The sequence below is a fragment of the Rattus norvegicus genome, chromosome 7 (genome assembly GCF_021556685.1).
Source record: "Rattus norvegicus strain SHRSP/BbbUtx chromosome 7, alternate assembly SHRSP_T2T, whole genome shotgun sequence".
Lineage (NCBI taxonomy): Eukaryota > Metazoa > Chordata > Mammalia > Rodentia > Muridae > Rattus > Rattus norvegicus.
The window spans coordinates 114210001-114237665 of NC_141540.1; the positions used below are offsets into that span (position 1 = coordinate 114210001).

Sequence of the window (27665 nt, forward strand, 5' to 3'; positions counted from 1 at the left end):
TCCTCACAGAACAGGAGAGTAGGATATGCAGAAGGAAAGGCAAGTTCCCTAGTCAGCAGTGCAGCTGTTGTAGCTGTGTCTCCACTGGAAGGTCTGGAAACTATGTCCCAGTGACTAGAACATAAGCCAACCCGGCTGAGGGTACCTGTTGTCTCTTGTCAACTCAGCTTCCTGAACAATGAAAAAATAACTCGAAGAGGCTTACAGACAAAGACAGGATAGGAGGCTAATGGCGATCAGCTGTCACTGCTGCTACTACAGTGCCCCCCTACCTTTATCTCCTCCATCCTTTAGCTAGTCCACAAACCTCTTCTGGCACCTTTTCTGCTGATATCACTAGACTGACAGTCCTGGGGATGGTGGGCACTAGGCCTGGAGTTGAATGCCCAATTCCCAATTCTTGGCAGGGCACATAGCTCTGGTGATAATCTCCTTAAGCCTTCAGTAACCAGGGAAATGCAAATATAGACCATGGCTCCACCACTATGTGGCTGCTAGCTCCAGATCTACTCTTCTTTCTAATCTGCACTGAGGGCCTTAACTGGACGGAAGTGCTCAAAACCGAGATAAAAGCTCAGAGAATTCTTCCTGAAGAGTTGAAACTGAAACACAGTGAAACGCAGAGAAGCCACCTGAAGGATAAAAGGCTTCTTCTGGCCATGGTGAGCTGGTTCTATCACTTCTGGGCCTGTGGTGAGACAGGACACCATGATGGGAAGGCAGAAAGGTTCTCAAAGCAGCTAGAGCGCAGAGAAATTACCAGGAAGGGCCAGAGACAATAGATGCCCTTGTAGGCAATGCACCAGTCCCAGTTAGAAGGGGACTCTGAATCCAAACTGGATGCTTCAACTTCCTGCCCATCAAGCTTGCTGGGGCAAGAAATAAGCTTCCTAGTCTTTCTTTCTTTCTCTATTTCTTTCTTTCTTTCTTTCTTCCTTCCTTTCTTTCTTTCTTTCTTTGTTTCTTTCTTTGTTTCTTTCTTTGTTTCTTTCTTTGTTTCTTTCTTCTTTCTTTCTTAATTTCTTTCTTTTTGCCCCCTGGGCAATAAAAAAGGAGAAAATGAAGCATCTCTTTGAGCTTAAGATCCAAGATACTTGGCTTTCTCTCAACTGTTAACACATTCAGCCTTGTAATTGCTGACTCTTTCTGCTCTCTGTGGCTAATGTCCTGACCCATGTTACCTTTAGAATGAGTTAACTGTGAGCAGTGCTAGTGTGCACCTGTCATTCTCTAAGTGGCTTTAATTTCCAGTGACATATCATCTTCACAATGATCTCAAGAAGCTCTTCTTCTCTTATTCTTACTAAGGAAGAATTGGGCTCACAGTTTAAGTGACCAACCTCAATCAAGACATTGAATAAGTCAGAACCTGGGTCTGTAACCAGAGGGCAGGACCTAATTCTCAGATTAAGCAGGCTAATTCTCTAGATTCTTTTGGAAGCACAAAGTATGAATGCTCCAAAGAGGTCCCGAGATGGTGAGATCTCATGGGACCCTGGATTACTGTTTACTGTGGCTCTCACCTGCTGCTGGGAGCAAAGTCCCAGCGAGTGGGTCAGACAAAGGAATAAGAGAGCACAGGGAGCTCAGCAAACAGAACAAGAGGATGGGAAGACACTGTGATGGGAAGAGTCTGGGTGCTTGTGTTTAAGAACAAGAAAGAGGAAGACAAGGTAGGACAGCAGGGAACAAGCTGAGGTCCTGCAGTAAGCTGAGGAATCACCTGAGTATGGTGGTGGCTGTTAGGGCAAGAAAGTCCTGAGCACGTTCTGGGTGCCACACCCTGAATGTGTGTAACACCTTTGTTCTCTAATTGGCAGTCACAACAGCCCACACTGATGCATTCTATTATTAGCCCACTTTTCAAAACTGACTCCTAATAACTTGTGGTTACACCATGAGTTATTGCACCTCTCAACCCTCATCAGAAAAGAGTCTATTTGCAGCAGATGGTGATTAGCAGAGACCCGCAACTGGCCAAAGGGTAGAGACTACAAGACTGCAGAACACTCAATCCTAAATGCAGCATCTACATCACACCCATCTCCTCCCAAGACTTAGAGGCCATTACAGAAGAGAGCAGAAAGAGTGGGAGAGCCAGACATGGCAGTGGACGACAAAAACAGTATCTTCTAGACACAGCAGGACAGCTGCACATATGAAATCACAGTAGTTGAGATAACATGAACAAGACCTGATCAAGTCCAAGCAGATCAAATCCCAGCATGGAGGAGAGGTAGACACAAAGTCCAAACCCTAGCTAAGGAGCTATTGGCAATTAGTAGCTTCTGGGAGAGGGAAAGTCTGTTTTCTTTAAAAGTGTAGCCCTTTTTATCTCTATGTGGAACCACATAAACTCTAGAGGAAAATCACCTATCCAAGAATATGTGTATTAGGTCCAAAGTACACTCCCCATCCCACCCCCACCTCCGTCCTTCCATCCCCTAACCCGCCACCTGAGGCAGTGCTAGTGACAAAAGGACTCTGATCTGGTAAATGGAAGGATTGTTATTGGGTAAACAGAAGTATAAGTCCAACATTCCTCAGCAAATCTCAATAAGGCAAACTTTTGTTTACCAGGACCTCTTTAATCCCTTGATCCATCCCCCAAAAGTCAGCTACGTCAAGCAAGGGCATCTATTTCCTAGTTATTCTGAACAGCCTGCATCACCAAAGACCCCCACCCTGCTGACTGTTATATAGTCTGCTTGCTTTTCCACTATTTTGCTTCTCTCCATCCACCACCTCATTCCCCACCTAGGACAGCCTTAGCAGTTTAATTCCCAAAAAACCTTTCTTCTACCCAGGGGGTGGTCCCTTCTGTAGGTTTCACAGTGCTCCATGACCTCTATTACAAGGTAGACAACAAAACTGGACTTAATGGGTTAAAAAAAAAAAAGCACACACAGTTGGGTGGGTAGGGAAGACAGGTATGTGGCTCTTAGAAGTCTTAGAGGGAGGAGTTAATAAGATCAAAGCCCATTGTATGAAATTCTAAAAGAACTCTGTTTTTAAAGATTGTTAGGGATTGGGGTACAGCTCAGTTATATAGAGAATGCCTAGCTTTTGTAAGGCAATGAGGAGGGTTCAGTACTCAGAAATGAAAAAGAAGTTTAATAAATAAAATATTAATAAATAATAGGAGAGAGGGAGAAGGGGGGCACTAAGGAGCCAGACTAGACATGAATCTAAGTGGACCGGAGTTGCTGATATGACCATCCAGGGCTGGATGAGTTCCCTGAACTGAGAGGCAAAGACCTCGTAAGGACAAATAGTTACCTTGGCACAAAAACAATGAACTTAAACCTTCACCTTGTCCCTCTATAACCATCAACTCGAAATGTACTGCAGAGCTACAAGCAAAACCGGAAGCTATGGAACCTAACAAAGAAAACAAGAGAGTGTCTGTTGACATCCCTAGGTTCAGCAAAAAAAAAAAAAAAAAAAATCTGAGGATCGAAACCAAATGTGAGTCATAAATCAGAAACCGATAAACTCTCTTCATCGAAATTAAAAAACGCTGCTCTTGGAATAGGGGTATATAATCCACACAGGAACTGAACAGTTGCATATTATATAGATTTACAGATGGAAAATAAATACAGGAAAAGGCTGAAAAAAAAGTGGAGCATGTTCACCCCACTTTGTGTGGGAATGACATCATGGCACACAGAGAGGAGGGGGTTGTCCTGGTGTGAGCAAAGGCAAATGTCTAGGCTCTACATTGTATCACTGAACTTTGACACACAAAATTAAAGGGACCAGTTCTGCAGGCATTGCTTCCCATTCACTGATCTACCAGCAATTTAGATCCACCAACATATCTTGTCAGTTTAACATGATAGTTTTATTAATATTAGTTTGGTAATTTGGCATGTGTGTGATTTAGACAAATGATTTCACAGATAGAAGGTTGGTAAGCATAGGATTCTGGAGTTTCGTATATGATACACATTCAAATCCTTTTTATTATAGAACTAGTCATATACTCAGTAGAGATTAAAAACAAATAAACAAACAAAAACAACATTGGTTATCAAACCTTTGCCACAGGAGAGGTGGTTGAAAAGAGCAGGGGATTGTGTGCCCCAAGATTACCTCTCCCCAAGGCCATAAGAATAGCAGAGAAGAAAGCAGACAGAATTCTCAGTCTATAGCCATCTTAAAGATGGAATCTTATATCTCGTTTGAGCCCATCTGATCTTAGCTACCAGGCACAGAGCTGGAGTAGAGCCATGAGACACCATGGTGTGACCCCAACATCCTAGAAACTGAAAAAGCAAAGCAAAGCAAAACAAGACAAACAAACAGGATGGCCAGATCTTAAGGAGCCTCACTCATGGACACAGCCCCCTTGATGACTTTGGCAACAGACCAGTCCCTGTGTAACTGGATCTGCAGTTTCATTGGAGGTCCTTAGCTGAACACACACCTTCTGCCTTCCTCTGTCCACCCTGGAAGAGAGCATCTTGGGCCAGCTCAGAAGGAATGACAATTTCCTGGGAAAAGGACCAACATCTCTTCTAATTAGTCCAAAGAGACTGTGTGGGGCTCCAAGAGTTGACGGAGAAAGGATGAAAAGCTGGGTGGACACAAAAAAACCTTCTGAAGTGTGCCACTGCTTTGGAAAGAAGAGGGCAAACTCTTTGTGCACGGAGCACTTTGTACTCCAAAGATGAGGCTTATCCTGTGATATTCCAAAGACAGTAGATTTTCGTCATGGGAACTAAAAATAACCTAACTCCAATTAGTCCCAATAGCAACAAGTGCTTTTGTCCACACAAACTTGGACCAGCCTTGTCTGTGAAAGTTGCCATGGAAACAGCGTGTTATAGAAGGTGCCATGACCAAGGACACAGGGAAACAACTGGCTTTGAGGTCTCTGGGACTGAGATAGCCTGGGGAAACTGACTGTTCTGGGGTGGAGGTGGAGGGCAGAAGAGCTAATGCTGGACCTCAGGAGGCAGTCTCCTAAGATTTACCCACTGGATAGCATGCCACCTTCTATGGTCTAGCACAGGAGTTAGCCCTGTTCTCAGACAAATGCAAACAAAAAGAGGCAGGGTGTGTTTCCAAGAAAATAACTAACCTTGGAGTCAGGCTAGGTGGGGGACACCAGAAGACATACTGCATAGTGACTGCTGGAACCCAGTAGGTTTCAGGAATAAAATAAGGTGAGAGAGAGGACCAATGCCAGAGGAGAGCCATATGGCAATGACAGGCACCATGAATGCGGTCCTTCCTTCTCCCTGGGGTCTTTGGCCACTGGCTCAAGAGGACAAAGGGAGCAAAGTTGAAGAACAGGTTCTGACAGCCCATGAGTATGACAGAAATGACAGACTTCTGGGATCAGCTTCAGAGAGGCACCTCAACTATATTCTGAGTGAATCAGGGGCTATATAGATTTGGGGAAGGGGTTAGGAATTTCTAGGGCTTGTATCATTGGCTAGAGTTTAGGGTACTGAAGAATGCCTCATTTGCATGGAAAGGCATTCCAGAAATTCCAGGTGCTTGCTGGACAGGCTCTTATCCAGAGAAAGGAAGTTGAACCCATAATGCTGGCATTCCACAGGTTTCAAACTCCCCAGACAAGGTCAGTGAAGGGCAAGCCGGCTGGTAAAGGGAGTCCACCATTTTGCACTGAGCTAAGAGGAACTATCTGGTAGACTCTGACCTTTATTAGCAGGGTTTCCCCACACACGGGAACTAAACTTAGGGATAATGTTGAGCAGAATAGCAGAAGTAAAGGTACCCGGCAGGATGGAGGACATGAGGAGGAGAGAGAAGCAAGGCAGAGCGCTTGCCAGCTGACGCAGACTGCATACAGACAGCTGACTGTAATGTTAACACTGGGATGTAGCAGAATTATCTCCTAATTAACTGAATAATAAAGATCACAAGAAGCCAATCACTGGGCGAGGAGGAGGAGGGTCTTCTGGGTTCAAGAAAAGAAGCAGGAATGCAGGAGGTGGACACTTTCTTGTAAAGATTTCTAACATAGTTAATGAGTTTAGTACGATAGATGCCAAGCCCAGTGACTATGACTATGTTATCTGTTGATTGGTGTTTTCCATTTCACAGCAACTCAGGTGGGCCAGAGGGAAAGAACATAGCTGAGGCTGAACTTGGCCAGGCTTTGACACAGCAAGAGTGAGCAAGGACTGAGCTCCATGGGAAAAGTAACCACAATGGAGCGTGGGTTGGCAAGAGTGCGTGCGCCCCCAGCTCGCTGTGGAAATTTTGGAGTGCTGAGCGGTTTGGCAGCAGCTAGCCACAGGATTGGACAACTGAGAAAATAGTGGTTGGGCCACGTCAAGCAAACCACGGGAAGTTTGGTGGACCACCGCAGCGTGGGGCATGGGGAAAGCCAGGGGAGAGGAGAGACAGCCTAGGCCCTAAAATAGCCAGCAATAGTGTGGATTTTTTTTTTAAATAATTACATGCAACACTGGGAGGCTCAGATAGTAAAATCTGCAAGAGTTCTAGGCCGGCCTGAGATACATTATGAACCCTTACCTCAAAGAATTAAGTATGTAAATAAAGCCATCTAGAGTAATGTTAGTGGCCAGAGGAACTTCATAAACAACCATGCCCTGTGGAGCCAGCTACAGACACCCTTAGGCTTGCTCTGGGGAGCTGAGAAGGGCTAAGCACTGAGCAGACTTGACTGAGTGAAAACTCTAAACTTGTCATAGTGAACAAGCTCACCCAAAACACAAGATGGCCAGCATTAGAGTACAAGTTACTTCAGCAGCAGTCCCCCCTCTGATGAGCTTCTCTGCACAGGTTTGAGTTCACTCCAGGACCCACAATGTGCTCTGCCAACCATATTTCCAAAGGGTCCAGAGGAGTGGCTGCCCAAGGAGTACTCCCCAAGCCCAGGCACACTAAAGGTACCTTGGATGTCGGTGAAAACCAAGTTGAAATGGGCAAGAGTTGTGTTCAAATCTTTCCCAGACAAAACAAACAAAACCAAACATACACTAGACCATGGGTAAAGGACCATGGTAGTGCTTTGAAAAATAAATGAAATATAATTTGTATCTCTGTCAAGTAATAAAGCCTGTGTAGTACACACACTTAAAAACTCAAAAGAAAACCGTTACCTGTGATACCCCCCCACCCCCACAGTGGCTGCAGTCTTACACATTTCCAGTCACATACCCAAGCATATGTATTATTCATGTCAGCTAATTTTTATGATGCTGGCATCTTATTTCAAATGGCATTCTGAATCCCTCCTATTCCATGTATTGAACTGTGAACATTTATGTTAAAAGCTGAGCCCTAAGCTGGGTCTTGATGCTGATGCTCCCCTGTGGTCCCAATTCTAAGAAACAAGTGGCAGTTCCCTCAGGCTCTGTGGCAGTGGTTCTCAAAATTCCAAATGCTACAACCCTTTAATACAGTTCTTCATGTTGTGGTAACCATAAAACTATTTCATTGCTACTTCATAACTGTAATTTTGCTACTGCTATGAATCATAATGTAAATATCTTATTTGTTGCCAAGTATCAGCCTTGGCTTGGTGAGGGGCTTCTGACAAAGGTGTTTGGGACAGCGAAAAGAACGACTTGAACTCAATCATGGGTATGCACTGACAGCCTTGTGTTTTGCTTAATATTGTTCTCCAAAACCTCTATAATCTCTTGGCTCTGAAGTCTACTCCAGACAGCTTTCTACTTGAGACAGCTCTCTTGTGCTGGAAACAAATTGTAAAAGCTCTCTGAATAGCTCATGGGTTTTCTGACCAAAGTCAGAAAAGCTGCTAGAAAAAAAAATTCTAAAAGAGCTGCGTTCACTCTCCAAGCAGTTATCTCTTGCGGAACAAAGCCCAGTCTTTTATTTACATATCAGTTCAGTCATTTACTCCAGGTTCCCTTTTGATCATCCCATGAATCAGCATCCTTAGCCCCTTGGTTCCTAGAAAAGGACAGCAAATATATTTTTTAAATATTTCAAATGAATTCAGAGATCTGCCAGCCTTTGTAAGCACAGACAATAAGCTATCTGGGTGGGATCCTGTCTGAGATTACCATTTTTTACCATGTCTGGACCTAAATTCACCTGCCACAGGTTGATCTTAAACTCAGGAATCTGCCTGCCTTTGTATCTTTCTGACAACCTGGCTCATTAGTGCAGCTACCTTTGTTCTTTTAGATCCATGAAGTCCCTCATGCTATTCATATTGCATCCTTATATTTTGTATAGTTGAGAGATAATACATTCTTGAATTCATGTTTTCAGAGTTCTTTGCCACAGTCTTAAGGATCATTCTGAAGGTCACAGCATTTACTATCTTGTTAAGGACATTAGATATACTCTCACCTCCTAAACTCATGCTATCTCTCATTGTCATGGAGTCATTAACCTTGGTAGAGAGGACTTTCCCCCCAAAGAGGAACATAAAATAAAATATACAAACAAACCTTACGACAAGAAACCATTAACACTTGTGGAGGTCCATGCCCTGTGAGCTCTCTTCCAGGGACAGAAATCGTGACATGCCGCCCCTTGTACATGGCCATAGATAGAGGAAGGATTTGACCATCTGTGACCCCCAAAGGGGTCTTGACCCACAGGTTTGGAACTGCTCCTCTGTGGGAACACATGTGGCACCTATTGCTGGGGGTAAGGGGTGTGCAGGGCACAGGGATGGCAGCTACTGAACAGAAGGCCCATTACAATGCCCCAAAGCCAGGAGGATACACAGCCCAACATTACAAATTCTGTAAAAGCACAATTTCTTGATAGTTCTCTAACATTCAACTATACAAATGCACCATAACTTACTAGTCGAGCCCCATTGTTAAGACATTTTGGTTATTTTCATATTAAAAATAATGTATAAGCATCCTGATGTCCAGGACTTGACCTGAGGTTCCAAATACATTTATGAGGATTGATTCTCAGGAGAGAACTGCTCTTTAGCTCCAAGTTTTCAATGCTATGTGTTGGATGTGGATGGGTAGTCTTCTGGTGAGGCAAGAAGGTGTGTTTATCCACACGGAAGACTGGGTATCCATGAAGATCATTGAAAGGTAAGGGTCCAAGGTGACATGAGGCCTTGGAGAGAAAACATAGCCTCACCCTCAGGTAAAGAAACCACCATATCCTCCCAAATTATCCTGGATGGCCATGAGCCATATCTACCTAGAGACAAAAAAAGGAGTGAGCTTTAACAGATGTCCTCAAAGTTATCTTCATGTGGCTCCATGCCAGGCTCAGGAGCTATGAGGTAAAGGAAGTGCCCAGGTTCTGAAGCTAGACCTGGTCTAGAAGCTCCATTTATGAACAAGCAGCTAAACCACAGTTGGGTAACTTCTGCACAAATTCTTGCTACCCAGGTGGTGCTGAATGAGTGCTATACTGTGGGGTTGTGCACTATTCTCCGTTCCTCCATCATCCTCTAAGCATCTTCCACATCCTAGTGTTTCCATCCCTACACTGGAATCGACCAAGGCATAGCACAAGGAACAGAGACCCATCTCATACACATTGCTGAGTCCACAGCACCAGGGTGGTAGCTTCAGTAAACACTGCAGAAGAGTGGACAGCTACACGAGTAAACTGCTACAACAGACATGCTATTCCCTTCTCTCAACTTCTCTTACTGCCTGCCAAATGATGTGTCTGTTCTCTCATGACAAGGGATCCCACATACCTAGTTCAGGTCTTACTATGGGGCAGAAAATCACTTCTTTATTAATTAAGACAAGGATATGTAAGTTGCCTGAGACCATTGAGTTCAGAAAATCCAGGTCTAGGCACACTACCAATCGAATCTGCTCTACAACATTCATGTGTCCTGAACACCATGAATACATCCATCACAAAAGGGAGACGAGTGAGCTGGGGACCCTAAAGAGTTTATACTAGCAGACCCAGGCTAGAGTTGTCAGGAGCTCTCTGATTCTGGGGGGATGGGGAGCCTGGCATTTAGAAGCTTCTGTGCCCCGGTCTACAGAGCGCTAATAGACTATACCATTACAAAGGTATTAAATCTTGTTAAGATTAAAGACCATTAACAGGAAGAAACTAAGGTGGATGTGAGGGAAGGCATGAGAGCAGGAGCCTCACCTCAGCCTCCTGGGCATGCTGGGAGTGGACAATCTACACACCTGCAAATGTGAACTCCTGTGTCCTAAGATCATGTATGGAGATTAGTACTCCAGACCAAACACAGAACCAGCAACAACAGAAGGGGCACGGCTGGCAGGCATCTGAAGTCCAGACTCACAGGCTTTGGGGCTCAAGATACTGATTTTAGCCCAGGTGACTCCAAACAGTAGATAGCACATTAGCATCAAAAATTCACACTTTAAATCCCTGTTGTGGTACCAAATGCCATCTCTTCTCTAAACTTCATCAGCCAGCTGCTAGAATAGCAAAGGAGAGTACCAAGCTGACTGAGAGCAGGAGGCCAGGACAGACCCCACGAGAGGTGGGTGAGCAGGCACACAGCCCTTCCTGCTGTCTCTAGGTATCTCCTAATGCACAGCACACCCTCTGCCTCATAGTTATTGCTATGAAAAATGTGCTCACCAGCTTAATGACTTAAAGTCATGTATACTTATCATCTTATGGTCCCAGAGGTCTGCAAAGGAAACCCGAGGTGATGTTTCTTCTGTATACCCTTAGGCAAAGATTTGCCTTCTTAGTTCTGCAGCTAGGAACCATCTATATTCTTGGGTTGAGGGTCCAGTCCCATGTTTTTGTTTTGTTTTGTTTTTTCATTTCTATCCCTTCTGACACACTCTATGTCCTCTTTCTCCTTTAAAATGACTCCTATGGTCAGTCTGAGTACAACCTTGACAATTTATGGTTTCCAAGGCATCTTAGCAGCCTTCATTTGATAATATACCTGCAAAAACCCAGTCTCCCACAACAGTAGCATAACCAAGGGCTCTGAGATTAGAGTGTGTGCGTCTTGGGAGTCAATAACATTACTGTGCCGCCCACACTTATTGAGCATTGGCCCCTGACACCTGGAAATATGGAAAGAGAAAAGCAGATGCATACAGATGACTGACAGAAACATGCAGGAGAGAGTGAAGGGGGAAGTTAGCACATGGAGGACACAGAAGAAGGCTGCACTCAGGAGGCCAGTAAAGTCCATAGCAGGGAAGCTACCTAGAGTGGTCCAGAGCACAGGGAGAAATGCTCAAGACTAGCAGATGTGGTACACATACATGGTACACGGGTGGTTTACACCTGATTTCACCATAGCATCAGAGAAAGAGACAGAGACAGAGTGAGAGGAAGAGAATGTGTGTGTGTGTGTGTGTGTGTGTGTGTGTGTGTGTGTGTGTGTGTGTGAAAGACAGAGAGACAGAGAGAGAGACAGAGAGAGAAAGAGACAGAGACAGAGTGAGAGAATGTGTGTGTGTGAGAGAGACAGAGAGACAGAGAGAGATAGAGAGACAGAGAGACAGAGACAGAGACAGAGACAGAGAGACAGAGACAGAGAGAGACAGAGAGAGACAGAGAGACAGAGACAGAGAGAGACAGAGAGAGACAGAGAGACAGAGACAGAGAGAGACAGAGACAGAGAGAGACAGAGACAGAGAGAGACAGAGACAGAGACAGAGAGACAGAGAGAGACAGACAGAGAGACAGAGACAGAGAGACAGAGAGACAGAGAGACAGAGAGACAGAGACAGAGAGACAGAGACAGAGAGACAGAGACAGAGAGACAGAGAGACAGAGACAGAGAGACAGAGAGACAGAGAGACAGAGACAGAGAGACAGAGACAGAGAGACAGAGACAGAGAGACAGAGACAGAGAGACAGAGACAGAGAGACAGAGAGAAGAGACAGAGAGACAGAGAGAGACAGAGACAGAGAGACAGAGAGGCAGAGAGAGACTAAGACCCAGATGCAAGAGTCCTGGGTGGAAATCTCCAAGCCATGTGATAGGCAACTCTTCTACCTTCCTCAAAAAAAAAAAAAACAAGCAACAACAAAACAAAACAAAAACAAAAACAAACAAACAAACAAACAAAAAAAGAACCAAACCTGTGATGGTGAGGTCCCATAGCTCAGTGGACATCAGAGGCACATTTGAGAGACTTACTACAAATGTTCAGAACTGAATTGTGAAAAGGATGCAGGAAGAGTTTCTTAAAAACAAACTAACAAACAAAGAACACTCAGAAATGAAGTTAGGCCAGAACACAGGACCACTGTTTAACCTGGTGCACTCAGTAAATTTGAGAAACAATTTTTGATAGAAGCTACGTTTTTATTTCCTTAAAATACTCAATGTTTCCACCAAGGGCCTCTGACCCGTTACCAATGCATGCTCTTGAGAAGGTAGGCGAGGAGTGCTGTGCAAAGACGAACCAGACTGCAGGTTCATTAATCCCATGGAAAATGCTGACACAGACTCCGCAAGGCAGGGGACGTGCCAGGCTGTCCCTGGCTCCCTGGCTGTGTCAATTCTACACCATCCAAGTAGCTGTAACCCTCTGTGTCCTGGCTTGTGCTAGTCTGTAGCCTGGGGACTATTTATAGCCACCTTCAGGCAAGGTAGGTGGCTCATTCAGGGGCAGACCTAAGCTCCTAGGTTAGTGTCATGCATGTTCAGACACTCAGAGATGACCGTTCAGCAAAGACAGTATTCCTTGTGCATTCTAGAATATGCATCAATGGCCTGGTTGTCCTCTTAGCTCCCCACACTCAGAGCCTTTGAAAACTTGTCTTTGTTTAAGTTGATCCCAAGGATTCAGCAGTCCCATGGCTACCAGCCATCCCCACTTGAACTTTCTGGACAGACTTGACCTGCATGTCTCTCTCAGGTAGGGTCAGAAGCTATCCCGGAGCATGGAGCTATAGAAGAGTAGCTGACAAGTGGTTCTGAGACGCCTTGTAGTAGAAAAGGCTGTACCAAAAACAAAGTGAGGTTTCCAAGGTGAAGAAGCTTTACCCCTGGTCTCCAGGAGCCCACAGCTGACACAGCTGACTAATATCTTCCCCATCAGACTGTCCATTAGCATTTATTAGCCACGAACTCTGCTCCTCTGTTCCAGAGGCCTCCCAAACATATAGAGCAAACACAAACAATACAATTACCTTTTAGTCGGAAGGAGCAAGCTGCGCACTGCATGTGGAACAGGCTTGCAAGGGATGACTAATGGGAGATAAAATAATATCCTTTGGTCTAATTGCTGATGCACAGCAAAGAAGCAAGGCATGCTGACACCTTGGGATTTGTGCAGCATACATTCCTGTGTGCTTTAGAAGGGGAACGCCATTGGACCTGTTAGCTTTGAAGGAACACCCCCATTCTACACTGAACACTTCTACAAAGTCAAGGGCAGTGTTCTGGGCAAGGGCACCAAACAGCGCCCAGCCACTGCTGAGAGGCGAGTGCTCAAGGACAGAAGGAAGGAGCCTGACCTGATGGCATCTTCTCCTAGAGGGCAGTTGGACACAGAGCATTGCCATGTCTCATAACCACAGAGAAGAAACTAGGTGCCACATGGCCTGTATTAAGTGCTAGCAGGTCAGGTTTCTAGGGCATCATAACACAGAGCACAGGATGCCTCTGGCCCCCTAACACCTCAGTCTGACAGGAAGAGAGATGCTCCCCCCAAAATATCTGGACCCTCTCACACCTTCCCAATAAGGCCTGTCTCCTGTTCCCATTGAATACATCTGTTACAGTAGCAATGAAGGATTTGTATGGGACCCAACCTGCAATGGCGTTCAGAATAGCCTGTTGTACATGTAGCATTTTGTTTTTGTTTTCTCAGTCTGTCCTTCTGAGTGGCAGGAAGCACAGGTCTAGCATATGCTGGACCTGTCCACAATGACTATCCATTTCTGGCTCTGCGATATCACCTTCTTGAGAGCACTCTGGGCTGGTTTTCTGTACTAGCCATGGTCAGCCGAGTCTGTTGTGTGCTCAATAAACTCTCATTAAATATCAAGTGTTCTGTTTACCCCACCAAGTGGCATGTTCACATGTCATAGCTAATGTACGAGGTTAGTTCTGTGTGATTTTCACAGCTTTATACCTGACACACTACTTAGTGTATAATAATTGCTCCATTAAAGTCTCCCAACAGAAATCAAACAGCACAAAGGAGGCCACAGGAGTCCACCAGAAAGGGAATCATCCTTTAAAGAGGACAGGAAAATTAACTCTGGAGGCTGGGCTATAAATTATAAGGTATGCTTCCCCCGAGTACACAGTAAACAGAATGCATGACTGCCCTGGTACTCAGCATTATTGTGTACACTCTTGACTTGTTTTTACCTGGAGGTTTCAGAAACTATTCTCAGCAGCTTGCTCAGGAGCCCACATGGTCCTCCTGTTTCCCATCTTCCTCTGCTTCAGACCTTGCCTGTCTCTCAAGGAACATGGAAACGGAATGAAATCAAAACACAGCAGAGCTAAAAGGCTAACTGCAAGGGCTGTGGAACTGCAAAGAGAGACTGAGGCCGTGGTAAGTCAATGAGCTCCCGAGTTATTTGATCCTCCAAAGTAACCTTCCCAGAACTAAATGATGCAGATTGGTGTCATTTTCAATCCCACTGCCCTCCTACTGAAGCGGGCACCAGACTAAGGTACAGAGTGAGAGGAAGAGAATGTGTGCGTGTTCTCTCATGACAAACAGATCCCATATACCTAGTTCAAGTCTTATTATGGGGCAGAAAATCACTTCTTTATTAATTGAGACAAGGATATGTAAGTTGCCTGAGACCACTGAGTTCAGAAAATCCAGGTCTAGGCACACTACCAATCGAATCTGCTCTACAACATTCATGTGTCCCGAACACCATGAATACATCCATCACAAAAGGGAGACGAGTGAGCTGGGGACCCTAAAGAGTTTATACTAGCAGACCCAGGCTAGAGTTGTCAGGAGCTCTCTGAGTCTTCCTGGCAGAGGAAAAAAGAGATGGAATCCCTATCAAAAGTGGCCCCAAAGGTCAGTCAGACACCTGAGTGAGGATGGGGAAGATGGGTCCCTTCCAACGAAGGTTCTCAAGGAGCCATGGATGCTCATAGCATTGATAGTAACATATGCCCTGTGCAGGAGACACATGGACAGCACCACAGGAACACGGCACAGAGTACTGAGGATTGAGGGAGGTCGGCATGTCTGGGTAGGGAACTCCCTAGAGAAAGCACACCCTCCAGCCCAGTCTCACGCTGTGTCGCTGTGCTCCTTCGTGCTTCTCTTGTGCTCTGGAACGCTAACTAGAAACAGTGGAGGGGATGGAGTGAACCGTGTAGTGCTGGCTTTTCTCGTGTACACTCTGTTTAAATGTGATGCCGAGACACCCGCTGCCTTTGCCACACAGCCACCTGCTGATTTCACCGCACTGTGGCTGCTGAGCCCTGACAGACCCTAAATCACACCCAGGATGGGGTCTTCTCACTAACTCTGCTCTCCCTGGAGCAGGGGTGACCCTGAAACCCAGCAGGACAAGGCCTGGGAGCGACAACAGGACTCGGCAGACCTTTGCTGAATGGCATAGACACCCATTGACCTATGCTTAGAGCAGACACCCCCAAACCAACCTCATCTGCCAGGTTTCCCCTTCTCTTTCTCAGAATGGCCAACACAGGGGCATGCGCTAAGTGACCCAAGGCAGAAAGTAACCATTGCTTATGGATGAGCTCCCAAACACCACTGGGACCCTGTGTTAGATTCAGGACATCTGCCCCACCAGCTCTGGAAGGTGCATGCTTCCTCACTCCCACTTGACAGGTATCAGCTGTTGTCAGGGAGGTCTGAAACAAGCGTACACACAAAATGGGAAGAAGACTTTAGCCAGCACTCTGGAGCTCTGGTCTCATTGATCCTTCTGCGAGTTCTTAAGCAGAGAGAATATCAGCAGTACTATTGCACTGGGACAAACCATGAGCCAGCAAGAAGGACATTGTGGTGCTTATGTGCATGTGTGCTGTGTGTAAATATACTTGCTTGCCTCTGGACACATGTGTAGACCACATGCCTAATATGGCTACTAGCAAAGTGGAGGGCTGTGAAGCACCCCCAGGCTGGCCTGAGGCCTACTCAAGTGCTCAGAGCCGGTTCAGGAAGGCACAAAGGAATCTAGTAGGACAACTCCCACATACAAAGGCCTGTGTGTTCCTCATAAGCCCAGTTTCCAGACTCCTCTGTGGGTATACCTGGCTCAAAGTCATGGTATTCTCCACACCTGCATACCCTAGCACGGGACCTGGCTCCTGGTGGGAACCTGATTCACAAGTGAGAATGTCATCAGAGTTCTCTGCATGAGGTATTTCCACACCTACTGATGTGTAAATGTGGGCCTGTGGTGCCTGCCAGTGGGACCTGCCCTTCACCTCACTGAGCCTCAGTTTCCTCAGGAGCCAGCAAGGATGATGTGAAAAGGATACTGGAGGAGGCTGCATGGAACTGAAGGCTTTTGATTACACCCACAAGCTGTAAAATGTGTATATACCGAATACCGAGAGTGCCCAGTGCAGGAAGTTGTGGGGCGGGCCTTCTCCAATGCTGGCACCGAGCACCAAGACTTGGAGGCCAAAATAAGCTCATCTTCCACACAGCTGGCTTTACTGCACCTACCTTGGGCAGGCTCCAGTGGCTAATAGGTCTTCTGAGTTAATATGACTTCTCGGAGACTTTTGGAACTAACGGAAATTAAATGACTCCATTACACCGGTCTCATTTCGCTTTGGTTCTGTCACCAGCGGTTTGGACAGGCAAGCACTTTGCTCTGTGACACTGCCTTGTTATCCAACTTCCTGGCCAGTTTGCAACTGTGAAGTATTTCATTATGTGAAAAAAAAATGTTGTATAAGCCACAGGTGAAGGAAGCGCACAGACATTTTTTTCTGGGCTATAAACAGTTGGCTGACAGACCGCAGCATGTCTTCCATGAGGTGAACTCCCCCGAGAATCAGGAAGAGGCTGGCTTCTGTGAACACAGGCGAGCCCTTGACTACTTCTAGCATGTGCAGGTTCAGGCCACTCCCACTCTCCCATGAGTATCTCCCCACCTCTTCCTGCTCCAGTACACTACAGGATCCAAGACCCATTCCTGCACTGAAGAGCACTCTGCAAGGTGGGGGGGAAATGCCCAGCTCCACATGACACTCCCATCCGTGCAGCTCTAAGGCGAGCTGAGCCCACAGCTCCACACAGGAGGGAGCTGTTCTGAGCAGCATAGCGCTTTCTCACGGCTCTGCTCAGACTTTTCACTGGAGCAAATGGCGCCGGAGAACATGCAGACTCCATTCTCAGAGGGTGCCCCTGGACTGCAGGGTGCAGACTCCATTCTCAGAGGGTGCCCCTGGACTGCAGGGTGCATAGGCTCTGGGCTGTAAACCAGCAAATGCACCAGTGTAAACAGAAGTGTCCCTTCCTCCAAACCACACAAGCCCCAGGTAAAGCAGCTGAACAAGACAAAAGAAGGGATGCTGGCCTTGTAACTTACTCAGGACACAAACTGTGAAAGCACACACCTTGGATTGGGCTGTGACTCAGTACAACTCAAGTCCCTAGAGTCCCACAGAAGAAAGCCATGTGAAGACAGAACCGAAACAGACATAGCTGGTGTGCTGACACCTTCCAGCAGTCATAGAAAGCCTAAGAAAAGAGCACTGACTCTGACTGAGCTCCTGAAGGCTGCTACTACCTTAGGAAGGAACAGGGAAAAGAGAAATTCCTGAGGAACAGGCTTAATATCACCGAGGGCCACAACTGCCAAAGCTCCCAGCCATGGGACTGGTTTCCTTGGTGAAAAACTCAAAAAGAGACAAACAGGAAATATGCAGGTTAAAAATTGACTTGAGATATGTCCGTTTCTTGGGTTTTGATTTAAGAGATGTCATGAGACAACTGGAAATTTCAAGTGACGATGTATTATTTAATGATAATGAGGAAATGTTCGTTTGAAAGCATGACACTGTACCTGTTCCTATTTTAGTTACATATAAAAATGTTCACGGATAAAACATGATGTAGGGAAGCCAGAGCAACAGAAACAAAAACATGCTGAGCATGGTCCTCGCAGAGGCAGGTGACAAGCATACAGGGGTTCGAGATAGGCAGCTTGTATACATTTCTGAAGATGGTTCTGTTGTGGCTTTTATTTTACTCTTGAGGCGGGGCCTCGGATATCTCAGACTGGCCTCAAACTCAACATGTAGCTAAAAATAGCTTTCAGCTTCTAATCTACCTACCTCTAGCTTCTGAGCTGTCTGGCACCACTCCTGGTTCATGGTGTGCTGGGGATTGAACCCAGAACCCCGGGCTTGCTATGAAGCATTCTACCAATTGAGCGACTTCTATGTCTGCATGCTAGAGCTTTTAAGGATTAGGATACATGATGATGGCTCATGTGTCAATACAGTGTGGTGAATAGCAACTCTCTTTCCCTTGACACTTGCAGGGTAGATACCTGGCCCCGAGACAGGTGCATCCAGCATGTTACTCCCCACTGGATGCTTGAGGAGCCGAGTGTCAGAAAGGCAGGATAGTCCAGGGGAACCTGAAGTCACACACAGTCCCAATTAATTGAGGGAGTACTTTAACAACCACCACAACAAGATAAGCAAGGGTCTTTCCTGATCAATAGGCAAAAGCATTTGATGGCCCTGAGTTGAGGGTGTGTTTCACTGAGAGATCTCAGTCTGGGCTTGGTAGCAGTCAGAGATATTCCAATCCCTGGGAAGGGAGGGATGAGCCCTGGCTTCCAGACCTGCTGAAGTACTGTGGCTCCTAGAATAGGTTTGCACAGCCCAGGAATGAGCCCAGGATGCAAACAACAAAGATGAAACCACACCGAGGCCACATTTGTCCTCTCTTCTAAGTTTCCTGCAGGAAAAATGCCACCAGCTTCCCTTGAAGAGCACCTGCCAAGTTGGGATTGGCTTACACATCACGCATGGGATGAGGATAAGGGTCTGGGAGGCAGAGAGGAGGGCAAACCATTGAGAAAGACCAGAATTCGGCAAAACTGAGCTAGTTCCACACGTGCCAAGCACCTTAGGGGCCAGGCAGAGACTGGACAGCTAGGAGCTAGAAGGAGGGGCTGAAATATGGGGCTTCCCTTGGCTCCTAGGGGACACTAAGTCTGTGTGTGATTCCTGTAGGTGCAACAATCACGTGTGCCTCATCCCCAGACAGGATCCTTCCTGTGTTCCTCTGTCTCCCCAGACCCTCGCTTGACTCTTCACTCTGAACCATTCCTACCGAATCTGGACACTCCAGCATGGCCTGCTGACTGGGCTCACAGGTCTGGGCTTTAAATCCCTTTCTTTGTTAAGCAACCTCTGTGGTTTCTCATTCCCAGCAGGTGAGGAAATAACTTTTGGCCCCAATATAAGGGGGCAAGAAGAAGCCAGGAAGATGAGGACCCAATAATGTCTACTGAGTGAAGCAAAAGCTTAATCCTATGGTCTTCCCATGGACCCTTTACCAATTACAATGGGCTCAGGCTGCCCGCTGCTCAGGCGGCCTCGAAAAGGGGTTCTGAAAATTAACCTCATTAGCTCCCACTTTCTGAGCCCCTGCCACGAATCACATAGGGTGCATGTGCTGCTGCTGGGCATGTGACAAGGATTAGGTTGACTAGCCAAAACAATCAGGGGGTGGCATAGATTGTCATGAGTACTTTATGAAACTATCTTGGGACCTCAACATGGCAGGGGAACTTTCTTTCCCAAGTGATTACGTTACTTATGACAGGCAGGGCTGAGAACACATACCGGCCCAGGCAGCACTCACTTCTCATGGTGATGAGCCACTGAGAAGACATGGGCATCTATACATGAGCCTCCGTCCCACCTCCTACATGTGAATGGGAGACTTCACACATGACCCTGTGGGAGAAGCCAACAAGAAGCACAAAGAAGAAAAAGCCCACGAGGGAAATATCAGAGTCAGGACTTCTAGGTTGCAAAGGTCTGCAGGGCATAGAACTTCAGTCATGCTATCTTATTTTTGTCTGCTTAGAAAGGAGGAAACAATTTGCCCTGTCACCAGAGTCAGCAAATAGCCATGACTTCCTTCCAAGACCCAGGCCTCCCAATTTCACTATGTGTCCAGGCTGAACTTTTGATATTTCCACCCTCAATCTTAGGAGTTCCTACTCTCTCCAGAGGAATCTGGGCTACTGTCAGCAAAACTCTCAGCTGCCAGTTACCAGGAAAGCAGCCTGGGGTGGCAGGGGAAAATATTGCTCAGGGGCTCAGATAATAGCCCTCTGCAAAGACTCACTATAAAAAACAGCCTCCGGCTCTGTATCGGCTCAAAGGCTGAGCTGGTACCTGCTGTCCCCTCTTATTTCTAGAAATTTCCTCTCTGGAGAACTGTCCTGTTCTCCATTCAAATTGAAAAATTAAGAATGTAGAAAATAAAATAAAAATACATTACCCATAGCTCTGAAACACTGAAGAAGGAAATTCGGAGCCAACGGGTTGAAAAAAAGGCCCAATACTCTAGATGACATCCAATGAGACCTTGCAGGAGAATGGGCCCTGTGCTGTTAAGTATGGCTTTGATGACTCCTGGGGTTCTCTGGAATGTTATAAGAACCAAGAGGGAAAGAGGAGGCAGATATAAAAGTTCTGGGCTGTTCTAGGCTGGGGTAAAAAGCTCTCTGCAACCCCAGCATAACCCCAAAAGACAGAACTGCCTAGAGGTCACAGCATAGACAGCCGCAGGGTGAAGTGTCCAGGTGCTGTAACAGCCTGTGGGATTCTACATAGCCTAGGATCTGTGTGTGATGCTGGCAAGACTGAGGATGGAGGGAGAGTGGGACAAAGCCCCAGATCCTGAAGCATATGATGAAATAACATCTATTTCCATACATTATAAAGATACTTATGCATTAAAGCAGGTTATTGTGAAATTTAATTTTAATGGTCTGATAATTAAGCAAAAAAAAAACCCTCCATAATAATTATCAGATCTTAATTTTATAGCATATTTGCTGCTGGCAATGCTATAATTTTTTAAGAAAGATGATGTAATTCTTCATAGGGAGAAATTTGTGTCTGGTTATCTCTTAAAGCTAAGCAGTGAAAGGTGCCCGGTGCTATAGGATGTAGCCTGACCTACTGTGTGCAGCTCATGCCACCTGTCAGTAGTCCAGGCATAGATCCAGTCAATGCCTGACACTCTAAGCAAGACTCCTACACACAGGGAAAAGCCCACCTGATGGACTGCAACATAGACTATAGAACCTTGGCACGTGGAGACAGAACTTGTGTGCAGCAAGATAGGATATTTGACTGAGAAAAACATTTATCAGGGTTTGAACACGGAGTGAAGGTTGGGATGATGCCATGGTGGGATAAACACAGATGTTAACACAGCCTGCAGTTCTGGTTAGGGAGGTGGGACAGTACTCAGAACAGCCATTCAACACAATGCCCTCCCTTCACCATAAGACTAGGAAGCTCTCTCAGCAGCAGAGACAGAGTGGTGTTCCTAAGTTCTAAACACCAGAACCCTCAATTTATGAACAAGTGTTTTACACCACCACACCACCACCCCCACTGGAATGTGTGGCATACTTCCGTCTCATACTTGTTCTGTAGCCTAGGCTGTCCCTTCAACCCCTGCCCTCTGGCCCTCGATAACACCTGCTCCTGTGACATGCTCTGCTTCGACTAGATGTGCACAGCCTCCCAAACTCATATACTGATCTACCCCCAAGTGATGAAACTAGGAAGTGGGGGTTTTGGGAGGTGAGGAGGTCCTGAGAGTAGAGATCTCATGAGTGGTATCAGTGGACTTTTTAAAGGGGGTTCAAGAAAGACCCCTTCACCTCCTCCTCTGTATGAGGCAAAAAGGAAAGCCGTCTACAGGCTTGGATATGGTTTTCAGCAGACATGAGATTAGCAGCTGCTCTGAAGCCGGACTTCCACCTGAGTCCACGGTGGTGCCGGGAGAGTACCCTCAGAGCAGTCACATTTGCTGAATGACTCTTTTGTGAATGAATAAAGTAAGGGATGAGTTAGCACTCAGAAAGGAGAAGTTAAGTGAAAAGCCTCTTAAAGAAGCCTGAAGCATAAAACCAAACTGCAATTATCTACGACTTGGGTCATTAGCATCACACAGCCCTTGCTGCCAAGAGTGATCCAAATCTTCACCACAGGACACGCTGAGCGATTTATAATTTTTTAAATTTGTTTTATACTGGTATCATAAGAAGACCAGGCTTATCTCTTGGATCATGGGCTACATAAAAACATGTAGACCAAGAGACAGGACAGATGGCAGACATCCCTCCCAAAACACACACACACACACACACACACACACACACACACACACACACACACACACACGTAATTATCGGGGACAGCAGTAGCTAGCAACCACGCTTTTAGAAAGAGCTTGCCCTCCTCCCTGAAGCCTGCAAAGGCCCCAGCACATTCAGGTGCCAAGTCCCATCCAGGGAAAGACAGGCTACTCTCTCACAAGGTCAGAAATGGCCCCAAGTCTTGGGTCTCCAGGTTCCCATCTGCCCTGCCAGGGGGCTTTAGGGCCTAACATATATTCATATGTGTCATTAACAGTCACATTAAATATGAATGTGCTGGAAGCCATTGCACAGTGAGGAATTAGCATAGAAATGAAGACGATGGCATATTTACACAATGAAATATTAATAGCAGTCAAAATGAAAGAACTGGATTTATATTTAGCTCCAAAGTACAATGCTTATTTTAAGTTTCAAAAGGACACATATGATAGGGAAGAACTTATAGGATTTTTTTAAAAGACTCTCAAAATAACATTTGGTTATAGATACACATACACATACACAGAGAGAGAGAGAGAGAGAGAGAGAGAGAGAGAGAGAGAAGAGAAGAGAAGAGAAGAGAAGAGAAGAGAAGAGAAGAGAAGAGAAGAGAAGAGAAGAGAAACAGCAGGGAAGTGCAGGCATGAATGGCACTATCACTTTCAAAGCGTTATCCTGAGGAGGAAGAGAAAAGAGAGAGGAGAGGAGAAGAGAGGAGGGGAGGGGAGGGGAGGGGAGGGGAGGGGAGGGGAGGGGAGGGGAGGGGAGGAGGTGGTGGTGGTGGTGTGGATATTGCTTAACTCTTCTTTCTATGGCTTAAACTTATCCTAACACTTCTTCTTGAGAGTTTTTCAATCATTAAGCTTAAAGTGAGCATAGTTTAAGTTTGGCCCATCACTGTCTGCCCCTCTAGTCTCAGAGTTCCCCTTGCAGAAAAACTCTATCAACAGTTTATCCGTTCTTCTGTGGGGGATATCAGAACCCTGTTGTGCTCTGTTTTGTGTTGTTTGATGGAGGGAGGTGGTGCTCAGGAACATCCCTATATAACTCTTTGGTGACTGTGTTTTAATTTTTAAAACTATGTTTTTATTTGTGTGCACACTCATGTGCACACATTTATATAAATGGGAACACTTGTCTGAGCATGGACATGGAAGGACAGAAGTCAACTTCAGGTGTCTTCCCTTGTGGCTCTCTACCTCTGTCACTGAGACAGGGTCTCTCCCTAAACTTGGGACCTTTCTGTTTTGAATCAGACTGGCTGGTGAATCCCAGTGACGATCTTGTCTCTACCCCTCCGCACTCCCACCAGCCCTGGGACTGAAAGTGTGCGCCATCATGCCTGCCCTTTATGTGGACTCTGGGGATCCAAACTCATAAAGATCCCTGTACTTGCACGGCAAGTGTTTTACCCTATGAGCCGTCTTTCCAGCCCCTTCATTTGTTTATTTGTTGAGTTATTGATTTGCGTATGTATGCATGTGGCAAGTGTGTGTGAATGTTCATATGTGTGTGGGTGCACATGTCAGGGTGGCATGTGTATGTGGCAGCTCAGGGTTGACGCTGGGTGCTTTCTTCAATCACCCTCCACCCTACAGGAGCCCAAGTCTCTTGCTGAACCCGGAGTTCATCTTTTTGGCTTCTGGACTAGGAAGTTTCAGCATGGGTATGTGGGGGGCGGTGGACAGTGATAACTAAGGTTGGAACAGCAGGGCAAGTGTGTGTTTGGCATTATAAGGAAGTGCTGTGACTTTGTCCCCAGCGTCTGCAGTATTTTCTCTCATGCCAGCGTGAGAGTTCCAGGCACTTTGTGTCCTCCTGTGGGCTCCCTCTGTGTCTTTTCATCTCCCTGCTTCTCATGAATGTACGGTGGCTTCTCCCTGTGATTTTCGCATTTGCATTTCCCCGCTGACTAATAATACCAGTGTCAGCTATTTAGGGGGAAAAGTTTATTCTTTAAAATAAGACAGAGACAGGGATAGATAAAAGAATCGAGAGCAAACATGGGGAAAGCTTAGATCTAAGACTCGGGCCTGCTGGTTGGTTGTTCTTAAACCCGGGGGCCTCATGCATCCTTTAATGCATTGCATCCTTTAATGCATTGCATTAAAAAAAAATAAAAATACCATCTCATCTGCTGGACTGGAAGGAAGGGCCTCTTGGTGTGGGGAGAGGCCCAGCAGAGAGCACCTTACCAAGCTCTGCTCGCCTGGGTCCTGGCCTTACCCCTGCCTCTGAAGGACACTTACCGCTGGCACTCACTGGCATGTAGGACAAGTTCAGAGTTGTTTCTGGCGCAGACTGTCAGCTCGTGCTCTGTGGAGTTGAAGACATCGAGGAGCAAGTGGCACTGCCGGGTGCTGTGCAGAAAGATAGAGGGAAATTCAGAATGCTCCAGTAGCAAAGAGAAGCAACTTTGCCATTTCCTTCTCTCCAGGGACTTCCCACTATTAGAAGATGTGCAGAGGTATGGCTTATAACAATGCCAGAGCCTCTGGACACGTGCTAAGAACTTGGCCACACCCTTTATGGACTGAATGACCTTGGGAAGTACCTCAATTCTCCAAGCTTCAGCAAATGCTGAACAGTTGGTCCTTAATATGAAATGCATTGCATAGAGTGTCACTCAATAAAGGCTATGCCCAAATGAGGAAGTCTTCAGCTACCCAAGACTGAGCAAATGGACTAGGTGATAGAACATGAAGATCTGGGCTCCATGTGTTGGTGTTGACTTCTCTATAAGCTTCATACTCAGAGACTCCAAATTATTCCTCTTCAGAGCTGTGGCAGATAATGTAAGCTAGGTAATTCACCAGGCATATGAGGCCTCCGCTCCCTTTGCTTCCTGCAGAATAGGGGGTAAAATGCTCAACTTCCAAAGGTTTCTTATAGCAGGTCAAGAGCTGACTCTCAATGTCAGCATCTCAACCAATGAGCTTCTCAGACCCCAAATAACAGAGCCAGGATGAGGAGGCTTCCTGCCATCAGTCTCTCTAGCTTCCTTTCCTTCCTCCTTGGGATGAGCAGGAAGCCTTGAAGTTCAGCAACCATTCAGAGATGAGAATAAAACCATAGGCTCTAGAGGATAGAACTGAGGCGAGAAGGAGCTGGAAAACCAGGCATCTCCTAGAGCAGCAGTGTCCAACCCCCATGGCCTCCTCTCTGTAGACTTATCAGCTACATGGCTGAAATATTTTAAAAGTACCAATAGCCTGTGCTTCATTTGTGTTGGTCACTATAGTCCAGTTTCCATTACAGTCAAGTGGTTGCCTAAAACTAATACAGCCTCCCAAATACCAGGTGTCACAGTGAGCACATGACAGGAAATCGATACCTGTTGGCTCATCTAAAGGGGACAGCCATGGCCACTGCAAGAGTAGAGTAAGAGGGCAGCTGTGCCTGTCTTGGAAAAACAGGATGAATTGTTTGCCTTACAAGTAAGGGAGAGATACAGAGACAAAGAGTTGCTCTAGGGATCATCTCTCGCTCTGGGTGAAATCAAAACATGAGGTCCTAGGAGACGTCTGACTTCTCTAGTGCATCCCCAAGCATCAGGGAGGACTCTGTTGGTTATTTGCAAAGCCAAGCCAAAGGAATAGAGAGAGTTGCAGGACTTTGCCTTTGTGTCCTGACACTTGTGGGAGGGAGGTGCAGGGGACAGGAGGCTAGCTAGCCGGGCTAGCGTGGTGGCCGAGTCTCCAGACTCCAAGCTTGAGTTTTGCCTCCACAGTTGGTAGGCTCCCTTGATCACACCTGTCCTCTGCTCCTTTGAGAGAAGGAATCATAGACAGAGGGGGCTGTGAGGATGCATCTAGGGTTCACACATACACACAAGCAGGCACTGCCTAGTGGCCAGGGAGTGTCAGAGAGCATGTGTGAACACTCGGCCTCTCAAGGAAGGGAGGCAGAGGCATGGTGTGACCACCTCTGGTACAGATGGTGCCAATACAGTGTCAGAGGTCTTTAGGAGATGTCCTTACATTATTGGTGCTGGAGCTTTGGGGCAAGGGTGTCTTCCCTAGGGGTGCTGACAGTAGAGGAATGCCTATAAGCAGACTCTTCTTTGACTCCTAGGCAAAAGAGACTCTAGGATAAAGACCTGGCCCCCCTTTGCCATAACTTCATGAAATCATTAATCACAGCAAAATCTTTCACCAAATACAGAGACTCATAAAACATTAGGGGGGAGCAGTTTTTAAAGCCTAGAACATTGAGGCTATTCTTGCTTGCAGATCACACTACCCAGAAGGCTGCATAAGAATGGGGCGCAGACACAATGGATGCTGCACTCATTGTCTGTGTAGCAGCTGGGCTGGTGTTTCTATTGCTCCTGTTGATGTGATGTTATATTGGTGGATCTTTGTTTTCTATCTGCTACTCATAAATGAACTCCCCTCCCAGACTCTGGTGGCATTCCGTACCCACAGTAATATCATTTACTCCTGTCCTCCACATTGCTGGGGCTGATTTTTCTTTCTGAGCGGTTGGAATACACAGTTTACTTTTCATTCTTGTTCAATTTTGGGGGTTTCATTTGCTTCTCTGGATTTGCCTTTCTGAAGAGAAGGGAAGCCTAAGAAGAACCGAAGTCAGAGCAAGCCTTTGAAGACAGATAAACTTGCACAGAAAGTAGTAGATTTGGGTCTGTGGCCAAGGTGGGGAAATGGCTAAGAAAACTCCACCTGCCAGACAGCATCCATTCCATTCGCATCCATTGGCTCTTCTAGGAGACTTAGGAGTCTCCCCTGAATGTCAGCTAATATCATATGCACACAGTTGAGAAAGGGGAGTGAGGAAGAAAGGTAGGGTCTCTGCTTTCTTGCATTTGAATTGAAGAAAATGTCCAGGAAGAGGGGATTAAAAATTAAAACAATATTTCCCATGAAGTTAAAAGCTACAGATTAAAGAAGGTTGCAGAATAAAGCCTAATATTAGTGTTACCATTTCAAGGAAAAATAGTTAAGGATGTGGGTTTGTAAATGCAATGCAGCCCAGAAGGCATGTAGGAACAAAGGTAATAAATGGGTGTGAGACATTTACATAAACCATTTAAGCTTTGTGGAACAATTAGTAAAGAAGTCAAATGAATAAAGAGATACTTCATGCTTAAAGATAAGCACCATATTTTAAAAGAAGTCACAACTCTCCACGTCTCTATGGATTCAATGCACTTTAATAAAAAGGGGACAATAAAGTTTTAGTAAAATCTGGTGTGCCATTTTAGTTTTGTATGTTAAAAAAAAAGTGCCAAGAACATACAAAACAATAAAGAGGAGGATGCTGGAAAGAGCTAGCTTGCTAGATGTCAGGAAATCTTCCAGAGCATAAATGGTGGGAGACGGTCCAGAGCATGTCCACAAGTGGGGAACTGGAGGTCCAACTGAAAGATGTTGTTTTCTGTG

The 27665-nt window shown here is 46.1% G+C and overlaps 1 protein-coding gene and 1 pseudogene across 9 annotated transcripts in view; both read right to left on the minus strand.

The window, feature by feature from the left end:
• Positions 1-27665, minus strand: part of Trappc9 (trafficking protein particle complex subunit 9) — a 475208-nt gene that overhangs the window by 125414 nt on the left and 322129 nt on the right. For 7 of the 9 annotated variants that reach the window (XR_015624090.1, XR_015624086.1, XR_015624088.1 and 4 more), the window contains 1 exon segment: positions 24513-24623. The exons of the other annotated variants lie outside the window; for them this stretch is intronic. Coding sequence is in view for 2 of the 7 variants with exons in the window: in NM_001034156.2 (NP_001029328.1) it covers positions 24513-24623 (111 nt within the window). In the remaining 5 variants the exon portion in view is untranslated. 9 annotated transcript variants of the gene reach the window in all.
• On the minus strand, positions 7738-7804 carry LOC120093940 (U7 small nuclear RNA; annotated as a pseudogene).